At 39.1% G+C, this 14,698-nt stretch overlaps 1 protein-coding gene across 4 annotated transcripts in view; it reads right to left on the bottom strand.

Moving 5' to 3' along the window:
• The window catches only part of HIF1A (hypoxia inducible factor 1 subunit alpha), a 43,617-nt gene extending 35,756 nt beyond the window's left edge, over nucleotides 1-7,861 (bottom strand). For 3 of the 4 annotated variants that reach the window (XM_069465039.1, XM_069465041.1, XM_069465038.1), the window contains exon 1: nucleotides 7,505-7,861. In XM_069465039.1, coding sequence (XP_069321140.1) covers nucleotides 7,505-7,539 — 35 coding nt within the window. In that variant the 5' untranslated portion in view covers nucleotides 7,540-7,861. Of the gene's footprint in view, nucleotides 1-5,416; nucleotides 5,649-7,504 lie in introns of those variants that run through there. The other variant, XM_069465037.1, reaches the window with a different exon arrangement.
• Nucleotides 7,862-14,698: the final 6,837 nt, after the last annotated feature.

The raw sequence follows: 14,698 nt of genomic DNA, 5'->3' as shown, positions 1-14,698 counted from the left end.
GCATTGTTTGTGCAACATGTGGTCCAGCATTATCTTCCAAGAAGATTTGCCTGTCTCTAGTGACCCATCTCGGCTGCTTTATCACAAGCATCCTCATCATTTAGTCCAACTGGTTGTAGTAGACATCCACTGTAATTGATTGACCAGGTTTCATGAAGCTGTAGTAGATAATACCAATACTGGACCACCAAACAGACACCATTAGCTTTTTTGGTGAATATTCGGTTTTGTACTATGTTTCGGCACTTCGTCTTTGTCCAACTATTGTGCCGAGTGCATGTGATTGTCAAAAGGAATCCATTTTTCATCACATTTAACAATACACTGTAGAAATGTTTCACCTTTATGTCCTGACAGCAAAGAAAGGCAAGCTTTGAGAGGATTTCTCTTCTGATGCTTGTTTAATTCTTGCAGAACCCATATTATCCAGCTTCTTTTACCTTGCTCATTTGTTTCAAATGGTCCAATATTGTTGGAACAGTAACAGCAAACCTTACTACTAGTTCACACGTAGGTTGAGATGGATTCTCTTTCACTACAGCTTTCAACTCATGATTATCCGCCTTGGTCTCAGGTCGCCCATGTGGCTTATTTTCAAGATTAAAATCACCAGAACGGAACCTCTCAAACCATTGAGGTATTGTGCGTTCATTAGCCACATCCTTCCCAAACACTTCATTGATATTTCAAGCTATCTGTGCTGCATTGGTTCCACGATGGAAATCATATTCAAAAATAACATGAATTTTTGACTTATCCATGGTTTCACAAAAATTGCTCTAAAAATATTTGAAATATAATCATAAGCCAAAAAACATGCGTTTTAAAGACAGAGGATGTACCTTCACAATAAACATAAAACAAGAAGTGTCAAAGTGAAATGTCAGAAATAACCAACTGTCAAACTTAGTACGTAAGGAAATTGGACATTTCACACTTAATTACCTAATATTTAAAATCTTTGCATTCCTGATTATGAACTAAGAAGATCTCTACATTGGTTTATAGTAACAAATATTTAGAAACATAATTGTCTAACACAAGGCAACTATTAATAATATCAAAGTTAACAATAGCAAACACTATTATACATGTATTTGCTAGGCATTTTTCTAAGCACTTTATGTATATTAATTATGAGGCAGTTATAGACAAGAAAACTGAGGCACAGAGAAGTTACATAACACAGAGAAGTTAGGTCACACTAACTAGGTAGTAACAGAATTTAGATTCAAACCCAGGCACTCTTCTAAATCCAGTGCTTTTAACCACTAAGAAATATTGCCTCTATACTGCTTCTAAGCTATATAAGGGAATAGTATGTAATTAAAATACTATTTTAAAACATTTAAATGTTGGAAATGTTCATAGTAAGTGAAAAAAAGGATATTAAAATATGCCAAACAGTGTAATTTTGGCAATAAAAACACATACATGTCCACATATAAAAAAAGATATGGAAGAAAATACATTAAAATGTTAACAGTGGTTATCTCTAAGTGGTAGAATTACCAGCACATTTCTTCTGTATACTTTTTGTATTTTCCTAATTAATATGTATTGCTATGATTTTAAAGAAATATTTAAGGTTATATATTTATATATTCAGGGATATTCATCATGTCTTTTTCATAATAGCAATAGATTAGAAACATCCTAAATGTCTATTAGTTGGGAATGATTAAATAAATTATGGTACATCCATGCTAAGGAATATTATAATTAAAGAGAGTGAAGTAACTCTTGTACCAGCAATCAAAAATAACCAAGATATTGGCCGGGCACGGTGGCTCACACCTGTAATCCTAGCACTCTGGGAGGCTGAGGCGGGAGGATCACGCGAGGTCAGGAGTTCCAGACCAGCCTGAGCAAGAGCGAGACCCCGTCTCTACTAAAAAATGGAAAAATGATTTGGACAGCTAAAAATATATATACAAAAAATTAGCTGGGCACGGTGGCACGTGCCTGTAGTCCCAGCTACTCGGGAGGCTGAGGCAGAAGGATCGCTTGAGCCCAGGAGTTTGAGGTTGCTGTGAGCTGAGCTGATGCCACGGCACTCTAGCCCAGGCAACAGAGCGAGACTCTGTCTCAAAAAAAAAAAAAAAACCAAACCAAAAAAAATAACCAAGATAAAATATTACAGGAAAAAGGCTTAAATGAGATAATGTATATAAAACATGCAGAACCAGGCAGAATATGTATATAAATTATGTAAACGTGGAGAGAAGAGTCTATAAGACACACTAAACTAGTAAAAGTGATTCTTTGAGGAAGATGGTGGTGGTGATTGTGATAGTAGTGGTGAAGGGAGCTTTTGAGTTTTTACTCCGTATTCATCCATAGTTAAATTTTTAAATCCCACTGCTGGGTATATATCCAAAGGAGGGGAATTCAGTATATCGAAAAGATATCTGTACTCCCATGTTTACTGCAGTACTATTCACAATAGCCAAGATTTGGAATCAACCTAAGTGTCCATCAATGGATGAATGGATAAATTATGGTACTTATATATAATGGAATAGTATATAGCCACAAAAAAGAAACAAATCCTGCCATTTGCAACAACATGGATGAAACTGGAGAACATTATGTTAAGTGAAATAAGCCAAGCACAGAAAGACAAATCTTGCATGTTCTCGCTCACATGTGGGAGCTAAATATTAAAAACAATTCATCTCATGGAGAGAGAGAGTAGAATGGTGGTTACCAAAGGCTGGGAGGGGTAGTAGGGTGGGGAGGATAGGGAGGGATGGTTAATGGGTACAAAAATTATAGTCGGATAGATAGAATGAACTATATAATAGCACAACAAAGTGACTATAATCAACACTAAGGGTATACTTGAAAATAACTAAAAGCGTGGAATTAGAATGTTCCTAACATAAAACAAAAGGTTTGTTGAACCTTGAAGACATTATGCTATGTGAAATAAGCCAGTCACAAAAAAACCAAAAACTATATGACTCTACTTGTATGAGGTATCTAGAGTAGTCAAATTTGCAGAAACAGTAGAATGGTGGTTGCCAAGGGCTGGGGGGAAGGGGAAATTGGGAATTATTTAATGGGTATGGTTTCAGTTTTATAAGATTAAAAACTTTTGGAGATTAGTCACACAACAATGTGCACATACTTAACACTATTAAATTGTACACTTAGAAATGGTTAAGATAGGAAATTTTTTTTTAACAAAAAAACCACAATCACTTCTAAAACTAGGGGGAAAAAATAGTCATGAGGTAATCACTTAACTTTTGTTTTTATAAATTCAGATTTCATATATTAGACTTTTCTAAAAGGATCATGTCTGGCAAATAGATATGGGTTTATTAATTTTTACTGCAGAACACATGAACACACATGAACATTAACATAAAACTCAATGCACATACAAAACAGTGAATCCTTGATGTGCGAAGTGACTGAGGGATACAATTATTTTTAAAATTCCAAAACTTATAAATTTAAACATTCTCACCAAACTTTTACCAAAAATACTAAGCAACAAGGTTAGCGTATCTTAGCTACAAATTCTCTTTCCAATACTCTAGAGTTAAGTTGAAAACATAAACAACACATACAGTACAAGTAGCAAAAGGCTGGGTAACTAACTAGATAACTAGTCCTGAAGTTGAAAAAAAAACACACAAAAGAATTTTCTTCTTGTGAATTAAAATCAATTTCTTGATAGGAAATTAATCCAACATGTTTAAATTTAGATTATTTTCTCCTGATTGAGAAACAGTCCTATGTTAACAATCTTAGATAAAAAAGGGATATAATATTTCAAGTATCTATCTAAATTTTAAAAAAGTATACATTCAGAAGGCAACTATGAACAGTAATTTCACCCAAATCTTTAACATCCATGCATAACAATTTTTTATTTCATCACCAAACATCATAAACTATTTTGACTACTTCAGAAAAAATCAGTCAAGAGACTAATCCCACTCAGCCTCCTAAACACCATTCTTGACATACAACAATAGAATGTAACCACAAAATCTAAACCTGAGCCGATACCATTAGACCCACAAAGACAATGGATGTTAACAGGTAGAAAGGTTGGGCATTTTCCAAACTGCACTAGGTGCTTTTCAGGGTACTACAGGAATGAACTGCAACACTCTTCTCAGTCTAAATCAACCTGAGAGTTCAGTAAACACATATATGTGATTTCAGTAATATGGATTTCATACAAATTGAGTGACAAAAATCAGACCAAAAATACCAGCCTGAAGCCCTGCCTTGAGTTGGAAGCCAATGGTCTAAACTCTGGAGAAATTCATAAACAAGGGTTAGTTTTTCTACCATGTAGGTGCTTTCCTGAGAGGATTTTATCAACTCATCATCTTTAATTTTTAAAATTGTCTACTTTAAACTTTGGCATCAAGACAAAAAAAATGTTTTAAGTTACTGCCAATCCTAAGACTGAAGTGCCTTGCACATATTTTGCAGAAATGAACATATGAATAGAATACTGGATGTATTTATGACTCTACAATCCAGAATACATTCAAAGTAGTAGTTTGGGGAGAAGTCATGAGGGTGAGGAATTATGAAGAAGGGGGCCTAGAGTAGAGAGTAGATCAGTCGCTCAAGAAAAATAACTGATGCTAAATGCCAATATTACCCAGGGATATACTGTTATAACAGGAATGAACCCCTTTTCAAACTCTAAATCCAATGCTAGTCATTTCATTTTTAGGCGATAGAAAAGATGCATGAAGACAGAGAGAAGAGAAACAGAAATAGTTGGAAGGACTTGGAAAAAGAGCTTTAAGTGTTGTGGAGCTTAAACTAGAATTCTGATAAACAGGTGACACCAAATTTCAAGTACACAAAGTGTTAACCAAGATTACTATCCTAGGGACTATGCTAAGTGCTTTACATGCATTATCTCATTTAATCTTCATAATAACTGCTCAGATGGTTGCCATTATTATCATCATTTCAAAAGGACGGAATAGGCTCAGAAACATTCAGTAATTTGCCCAAGCTCACAAGTGGAAGGATCAGCTTCCAGATTTTATTCTTTTACCCACCTGACATGCTACTTCCTTAAGAAAAGGAAAATCAAAGTAAAATTGTAACAAGAGAAAAGTTCACTAATAAGAGAGCTTCTTGACATTTAATGGCACAAGTTAAAAAAGGAAATTAAGGAATGTCTATTTTCAGAAATTTTACTTTAATGATCCAATAACTCTATTTGTTTTGGAAAACTATGAAGGAGTCTGGCCTGAAGCCTGAAACAGAACAATGAACCTCTTGACATTCCTTTGAGATCTAAAAATCTATATGCATGTCCCAGTAAATAAGTCCAGCCCCTGTAACTAAAGGACCAACATGAAATGCCCAATGTTAAAATCTATTATAGATCTATATATAAAATCTAAATCTATTATAACCATACCCATTCTCTGTTCTAATTTCTTCCAATTCCTCAGGTTTTGAGTTTCCTAGACCTTCTTTAAATAAGACAAATTTGTTTCCCTTACCACAACTCTGGGAGCTCATTTAAAATGAAAATATGACAAGAAGAAAATTCCTGACCCTCAATCTGTGCTATCTTTCAAAAAACTTTAATTAGAAAAGGTCATCATTAATAAACAGCACCTAAAAGTTGCTGAGTAACCACCACTTATGAAGTGTTTAACTTAATTTTCCAGTTATATTAAGAACCTCTATATTAAGAAATATGATCCCATCTGATCCAAGGTTGCTAAATTTTCAAATGAGAAAATTTTGAAAATAACATATGGGACTGAGGAAAATCTAAGAACTCACTTAGAACTGGGGCTGATGCACAGTAGCTAATTCATTTATTTTAAAGCTGCTTCTGATATTCTTAACTGATGAATGGTAAAGCAATGAGTAAAATATTGCATATGAAAAGGAAGTGATTGGTGCATAACATAAGGCATTATATTAAGTATGATTCAGTATATAACAAGTACAGAAAATTGGCACTACACAGAGGTAATCTGCCTTAGGTTTACAATATAACAGCCTCATCATTTCATCAAAAGCACTGTAATCACTTCTGCAAAATTAACTGCAATTAATTCCTAGTAAGTCTTCGAATTAAGTCTAGACCTGTCTGCTCACTTTTTGAATTTTATAAAGTGTTTTCTCTGGTGTACAGAAACTGAGAATTTAACATTCTATTGAATAAGAACCAAGATAAGGGATCTGTAAAACAGCAAGACTATAAACAAGTTTATCTTCTGCTGATACTGATTAGGGAAGTTAATCTCTCCGAGAAGGGTGAAAAGACTTCAACAGTAAAGCCAGTCTACTAACCACAACTCTTACTATAAATCTTCAATTCCTTAAAATGATTTCCTCAAAGGTTAAAATACCAAAGGGGACAAAACTGGAGGCGGGGGTCCACTCTTAATACCACTGGTCCAATTCACAATTCTTGATCCTTCTAATAATGTACCCCTTAGATTCAAACTTCAAGGTGACTTATAAATTTGCATTAAGTTCTAACAGAATGAGTATTTACTTCGGACATTATGTTGAAGGTTTTCCTTTGATGTACTTCAACTTCAAGAAAATGAGACAGAGTTCTAAAAAATTTGCAACATTTTAGCGCTGCATTTCATTTGCTCTGATTCTATACTTTTTTCCAATCTCATTAAACCTCTTGTCTAAATTTAACCAGCCGCTACATTTTCATTAAGCTATTTCAAGAATGAATGAGGCATATATTGATTTATAACGTCTGCGCTCTCTTGACAGGTGATATGAACACAAGTATCCAATTCTGAAGTTCTCTTTAAAATGTTGCTATTTCCCTAAATTTCCGTTACTCTGACTCTCAGTCTAGGCAAGTTTTTCAAGGCGATTAAAACAAAACGAAACAAAACCTGCACGTGCAAACTAAAAAGTTAGCATCTTAAGGCCATCGCGGCAAATCCCTAATGCACAAAGGCAAAGACACCCGCGGCGGATGGACAACCGCAGGACGAGATCGCATGCGACCACGCCAGCCGGTGGGGAACTCCGGCCCCGCGCCCACAGGAAAGCCAGGACCAGCGCGCAGGGTCCGCCCAGGGCCGAGTTTTCAATGGAACCGGAGAGAATGGGGGCGGGAAGGAGCGGAAGCTCGGTGCAGACCGCGGCGACCGAGCCGCAGCTCATTTCTCTTCCCGGAGCTTTAGGGCTGGGTGAAGTCCCCTCCGGAAGGGGCCACAGTGCAGGCTGGGTTTTTTGAGGCGCGCAGGGTGGGCGGCGCAAGGCCCCGGCGCCCGGGGGGAGGGCGAGCAGGCTCAGACCCCGGCCCCCGAAAGCACTTTCGAGGCGTCTCCCACCCCCCACGACAAGATGGCGACGTGGACAGCGGGGGAGCCCGGCCAGCGAGGTTGGGGGAAAGCGAGGGGAGGGGAGAAGAGGCAGAAACAAAAAGCCTGGCCCCCCGGAACCCCCAGGCCGGCCCGCGAGCCCGGAGCGGGCAGGCGGGCGGGGAGGCGGCCGGCCGAGGCAATGGGCTTACTTTTTCTTGTCGTTCGCGCCGCCGGCGCCCTCCATGGCGAATCGGTCCCCGCGGTGCCTTTACGGCCCGCGGCCCCCAGGCTCGCTCCGGCCTAAGCGCTGGCTCCCTCCACACGCGGAGAGAGGAGGAGAGCAAGTCCAGAGGTGGGGGATGCGAGGCGGGAAACCCCTCGTGAGACCAGAGGCAGGAGGAGCAGGCGGCAATCGCAGGGGTCTGGGTCCGGCTCAAAACCTCTCCTCCGACTGCTTGTCAGGGCCCAGCCCGACGCACTGGCCGAAGCACCCGCGAGGGCGATCCTCGCGTACCCTCAGACGAGGCAGCTCTGTGCACTGAGGAGCTGAGGCAGCGGCAGGGGGCGGGCAAGGGCGGGGGCGCGCGAGGAGGGGAGGAGTGGGGCGGGAGCGCGCCCGCCCGCCGAGGCTGGCGCGCGCTCCCGCGGTCCCGCCTCACCTGAGGGGGAGGCGGGTTCCCCGAGAGCCAATGGAGAGCGACGCAAGCGGCCAGTCCCCACCCCGGCCCACGTCGCTCTCAGCCAATCAGGAGGCGGTCAGCTGAGGCACAGCTGGGCCGCGCTGCAGCGCTCACGTGTTCGTCTATGTGTAGCTGCTGAGGAAAGAGAAAGGAGCTGGGGGCGCGGCTGAGCCGGGGTCTGGGGACTCTGCTGCTTCTCCTAGGGAAGGCGGTGGCTGGCTTTGGGAGGCGCTGCTGAGAGGGATTTCGGCTGCCCTGTCCCAAGTCTGCATCATATTTTCCTGCTCTTGGTGCGGTAACCCAAGGCTCCCGCTCGATTTCTCCTCTGCCGCGGGGCTGGGCAGGGTTGCCGCCCAGCTCTGCTGAGTTCCCAGTTCAAAAAAGCAGACTTCGCGTCGTGGCAGCAAGCCCTTTGGTCTCGTTGCTCAGATGTGTTACGACGGGGTCTTTCCTTGCCAGGTTACCCAACCACGGGTCAGCGTCACCCACCGCACTCTTTGTAACACGAGGGAACTCTCCCTGCCCGCTAAGTTATCTGTGGCGAAGTTTGATTACTGAGAAAATGCAATTAAAAATGTAAAACAAACTCTTCTTGCTGTGAACCTCTCAAGGGAAGTAGTTAAAGTTGCAGGGACATCTTAAAATCTGAAATTATCTTAAGCATTTATAAATATATATATACATACACACACACACACACACACACACACGGCTTTGGTAATTGAGAGCTTAACTCGGAATTTCAGGGAAAGAGTAAGAAAAGTGGCTTTAGGCAGACTTATTTGGCTTTCTTGATGCTTTTAAAAGAGCCAAAGATAATCTTAGATTCAGAAAAGGGGGAAGATGACTCTCAGTTTGAGACTTATGTCCTTGAGTTGAGTTCACTGTGTAGACACAGGAGAGGGAGAAGGATTCTTCAAATCCTCAGCCAGACTGGGGCAGGACACAGCCAAACCGCAGTTAACTCGATGCCATGTAGGCGTGTATTGCTTGTTTGCTAACTTGGCTTTGCAAGGTACTGAATAAAACTTAATCGCTTTTTGTCTTTGAAGTCATCAATTTCAAGCCTGTCAGTCTTTTAAAAGAAAAAAAGTATATATTTTGAGCTCAACAAAGATGCATCCCACATATATCATTACTTGACGTTAGATTATTTTACTTCTCACCTTTGCCTTATGAGTATATTGTTACAATCTAGCTTTGGGTTGTATATTAATTAATGTGGATATCTGGAGTGGATTTCAATTATATTGGCATGTAAAAACAATGACCTATATAAAATCAAACTCTGATAAGACAACAACCAATTCATATATCACCTCTTTTTAACTGATCGATAGACTCATAAAGATATAATTAAACACTGATCTTAGTTGCGGAGGGTGGTATGTGCCTGTAGTCCCAGGGACTATGGAGGCTGAGCTCAGGAGGGCCTGAGCAACACAGTGAGACCCCAAAGAAGAAATTAAATCCCTTTTAAAAAAATTTTTAAACATTGATCTTAATGCTACTTTCATTTTTCAGGTCTACAACACTGTTTGCTTTCTTAGTTGTGGAAGGAGTAACTATAAATTATAAACCTTTTAGTTTAACATTCTGAAAATGCAGTGTTAAGATCACTGGTTCCAGAATCAAGAGTGAGCTTGTATACAGGCTCTGACACTTACTAGCAAGTCATTTAACCTCTCTGTGCCTCAGTTTACTCATTTGTAAAATGGGAATTATAATGTCTATGCCACACAATTATGGATGATTAAATGAGATAATACATGTAAAGCACTTAGAACAATACCTGGCACATAGTAAGCAATCAGTAAATTCTCTTCCATGAAAGAAAAGGAAAGGGCAGGGTACACAGGAGGTGAGTGGTGGGCAAGCCAGGGAAGCTTCATCTATATTTACAGCCGCTCCCCATCACTTGCATCACCACCTGAGGTCCGCCTCTCCTCCCCTCCGCCCCCAACGTCTGTGGAAAAGTTGTCTTCCATGAAACTAGTTTCTGGTGCCAAAAAGGTTGGGGACCGCTGCGATTTCTTGGCTTATTATTCCCCTTAGTTGTTTTTTTCTTCTCTCTTCCTTCTTTAAGCTACTCGTAACAAGAACAAAACAAAACAAAGTGTACCATTTGGAAGGAAAGTCTTGGAATACAGTAGGCATTAACATTTTTTTCCTTTCAAGAATCAAAACAGAAAATAAATATGTATTTTTGAGTTTATAGGAATATGAATGGACTAAAAATTTGACATTAGCACTTTTCAATTATGATAAACATTTTTAGCATGAATTTACAAATGAATGCCAAGGGGCTTCCAGTTTCCCGTTCAACATGTAAAGAGCTTGGAAGTTGTCGTTTCCATCCTCATAACAAGAAAAAAGCTAAACTGAAAATAAACAACTCTTCATAGATCCATCAGAGAATTGAGATGACAGGGAAAACTGCTGTTCTGAAAACTAGAGAGACAGACAGATGGATACAGAGAATCACAGCTTATCAAAGGATCACAGGTTATCACGAGAAAGAGTCCAGGTGCAGAAGCCAGCAGCTAGAGTCAATATCAGAAGGAACACAATAAACTGTAATTGAAGAATTGCTGTAGGTTCAGTGCAAGCTAGCTTGAAGGTTAAAAACTCCAAGGGGGCTCAGCCTAAGAGGGGCCCTAACATTTTCCTGAGTTTTACCTCTAGGAATCCTACCAGATTCTCACTGTGAAGATCTGAGAAAAATCTCTTCTTCCTTTTGGCAAGGAGAAAGGAAAAGTGGCCGGGCGCGGTGGCTCACGCCTGTAATCCTAGCACTCTGGGAGGCCGAGGTGGGCGGATCGTTTGAGCTCAGGAGTTCGAGACCAGCCTGAGCAAGAGCGAGACCCCACCTCTACTAAAAATAGAAAGAAATTATATGGACAGCTAAAAATATATATAGAAAAAATTAGCCGGGCATGGTGGCGCATGCCTGTAGTCCCAGCTACTCGGGAGGCTGAGACAGGAGGATCGCTTGAGCTCAGGAGTTTGAGGTTGCTGTGAGCTAGGCTGACGCCACGGCACTCACTCTAGCCTGGGCAACAGAGTGAGACTCTGTCTCAAAAAAAAAAAAAAAAAAAAAGAAAGGAAAAGTAACCGTTCTGAAATACGCTCAGAGCTCTCTGTTTTTCTTAACAAGACCTGTCCTCAAGGAAAACTGTTTTATCAGAGCCTAATGAACTGGGGTCTACCAAAACCTAACCAATCTGGGAAAAGGAAAATTACCAACTCCAGTCAACTCTAGCCTTCTACGTGGGAGAAGGGAAATACTCAACTCAGGCTCACAAAAGACTGGGACCTAATCATAGGACTGTTGCATACTCCCTCCCTGCCCCTTACCTTACCACCACATCAGAAGATGTTCTGTGTAATAGCAAGGCATTATAGCTAACAGAACTCAACCCTCAGACTCTATTTTAAGAGTCTCTAGGGACATCCAAAGACAACATGGGAAACAAAAACAAAGACACTGCAGGAAATTTTAGCCTTTGACACAACAACTATACCAAACAATAACACAGCCTAACTCCTAGCCAGATAAACATGGAACCTCACACTAAAGGCCCATCTGCTTAAGTTCCTTTTTCCTTATACAGCGTGCCTGGCTTTCAACAAAAACATTACAAGACATGCTAAAAGGCAATAAATAGAGTCTGAAGAGACAAACTGAACATCAGAACCAGACTCAGATATGGCAGAGATTTGGGAATTTTCACACCAGAAATTTAAAATAACTATGATTAATATACCAAGGACTCTAATGGAAAAAGTGGATAATAAGAACAGATAGGTAATATAACCAGAGATAGGGAAGCTCTAAGAAAGAATTAAAAGGACATGCTAGAAATAAAAAATAGTGTAACAGAAATAAAGAATGCCTTTAATGGGCTTATCAGTAGACTGGACACAGCCCAGGAAAGAATAAGGAAGCTTGAAGATAAGTCAACAGAAACTTCTAAAACTGAAATGAGAAGAAAAAAATAATGAAAAAGATGGAACAGAATTCCCAAGAACTGTGGGTGTGGGGCAATTACAAAAGGCAAAACCTAACTAAACCTAACTATAATAAGAATACCAAAAGAGAAGAGAGAGAGAGGAAAGAAGAAATATTTGAAGAAATAATGACTAAGAATTTTCCAAAATTAATGACAAATACTAAACCACAGATCCAGGAATCTTAGAGAACACCAACCAGGATAAATGCAAAAAAAAAAAAAAAAAAAAAAAAAAATCTGCACATAGGCATAGCATATTCAAACTGTAGCTAAACAATAACAAAGAAAAAATCTTGAAAGAAAGGGCTGAGGACAGGGGATTATGGGGATAGGAAGGAAACACCTTTCTTATAGAGGAGAAATAATAAGAATTACATCAAACTTCTTTTCAGAAACCATGCAAGCAAGAAGCGAGTAGAATGAAATATTTAAAGTGTTGAAAGAAAAAAACCCACCAATCTAAAATTCTGTACTCAGCAAAATTAATCTTCAGAAGTAAAGGGGTAAACTCTTCTTTTTTCAAAAGTAAGTCTGAAAGACCATCTCAGACAAATAAAATTGAGGAAATTTGTTGCCAGTAGACCTACCTTTCAAGAAATGCTGAAAGAAGTTCTTCGGAGAGAAGGAAAATAATATAGATCATAAAATTGAATCTACATAAAGAAAGGAAGAACACTATAAAAGGAATGAATGAAGGTAAAACAAAATACTTTTCTTAATTGATCTAACACATAACAGTGTGTTCAGAAAAATAATAGTAAAAATGTATTCTAGATTATAGCTTATGGAAAAGTGAAATGAATGGTAAAAGGGATGGGGGGTTCATTCCTGGGTCACTTGAAGAAGCAGAAAGAAATAAAAGGGGATGGGAGAGAGAAATTTAGAATACCATTATAAGGAACTTGCACTACCAGTGAAGCAGTATAATATGATTTGAAAGTGGACTCACAATAGTCCATTTTTCCTTGTCATTCCTCACTGTTGTAGTTATTGCTTATGACTTTTTTCACCTGGTAATCTGTTATTGTAAATACACTGCCAAAGCTTTGCAATGGTATACATAAGTTTAAACCTTCCATCTAGGACATTGCCCCAGTTCAGCAGGAAGTAGGTCAATGACTACGTTGCCCCTCCTCCCATAGGTATGGAAGGGTAGTATTGATGGGGGAGAGTGGGGGGGGTTGGATATGTAATAGAGGAAATGAGTAGTCACCCTCCTCCAATAGATATGGAAATATTGACAGTGGGGAATATGTTATAGAGGGAATGGCCTAAAAAATGGCAAAAATAGCTTCTGTCTCTTTGAAACATCTCCCACTCTTTTGGAGAATGAGGACCTGCATCACTGCCTCAGGCCAGTGATCAGGAGGGACAGGGGAATGTCTTTTTTTCTTTGTGCCACAGGAGATGGCTCAAGGGAATTGTCTGGGTGGAGGTCATGAGATTGTCTCAGCCAAAGATGGGACTAATCAGAACCTTTAAAAGCTCTGTACTTCTGCTCAGAAGCAGGATGCTGGGACTTTGAGACAGGAGTCTGCCAACCTCCTCATTTGCTGGCAAATTAATAAGCTTCTCTTTCTTTCTCCTCAAAAAAAAAAAAAAAAAAGAAAGAAAGAAAAGAAAAGAAAAGAAAAAAGAAAAAAAGAAACAAAGAAAGAAATAAAGAAAAGAAAGTGGACTTGGATTGGTTTTAAATATGTACTGCAAACTCTAGCGCAATCACTAAAAAAATTTTAAGTATAATTGATATGCTACAAGAGGAGAGAAAATGGAATCAGGTAGAATGCTTAATTAAAACCAAAGAAGGCAGAAAAAAGAGTGGACTACAAAAAAGAAACAAAGGACAGGGGCAACAAAGAAAATTCAAAAGAATTGACAATAAATAAATAAATAACCAAAAACTCTTGAAACAAATAAGCCATTATAGTGAGGTTGCAGGATATAAGGTTAACATACAAAAGTCAGTTTCCTTCCTATATACAGCAATGAGCAATTGAAATTTGAATTAAAAACACAACATCATTTACATTAGCACCAAAAATTGAAATACTAAGATATATATCTAACAAAATATGTATGAGACCTATATAAGGAAAACTACAGAACTCTGATGAAAGAAAAGCAAAGGAAATCTAAATAAATAGAGAAATATTTCACATTCATGGAAAGGAAAATTCAATATTATTAAGACATTAGTTCTTTCCCCAATTGATCTATAGATTCAATGCAATCCAAATTAAAACCCCAGCAACTTACTTTGTGGATATGACCAAACTGTTTCTAATGTTTATATTAAAAGGCAAAGACCACAATAGCTAATACAGTATTCAAGAAGAACAAATTCAGAGGACAGATACTACCTAATTTCAAGATTTATTACAAAGCTACAGTAATCAAGACAGTGTGGTACTGGCAAAAGAATAGACAAACAGATCAGTGGAACAGAATAGAGAGCACAGAAACAGAGAGAGTACACAAACTTAGCCACCTAGAGCAAAGACCATTCAATGGAGAAAGAATAGTCTTTTCACCAAATGGTGCTAGAACAACTGGACATCCACATGCAAAAAAATAAATCTAGACTCTGACCTTATTACACCCTCACAAAAATTAAGTCAAAATGGACTCCAGACCTAAATGTAAAACTATAAAGTTTCTGAAAAATAACATAGAAGAAATTCTAGGTGACGTTAGGTTTAGCAGTGAATTT

The sequence above is a fragment of the Eulemur rufifrons genome, chromosome 2, assembly GCF_041146395.1.
Source record: "Eulemur rufifrons isolate Redbay chromosome 2, OSU_ERuf_1, whole genome shotgun sequence".
NCBI classification, from domain to species: Eukaryota; Metazoa; Chordata; class Mammalia; order Primates; family Lemuridae; genus Eulemur; species Eulemur rufifrons.
This window is presented reverse-complemented; position numbering and strand designations above follow the sequence as displayed.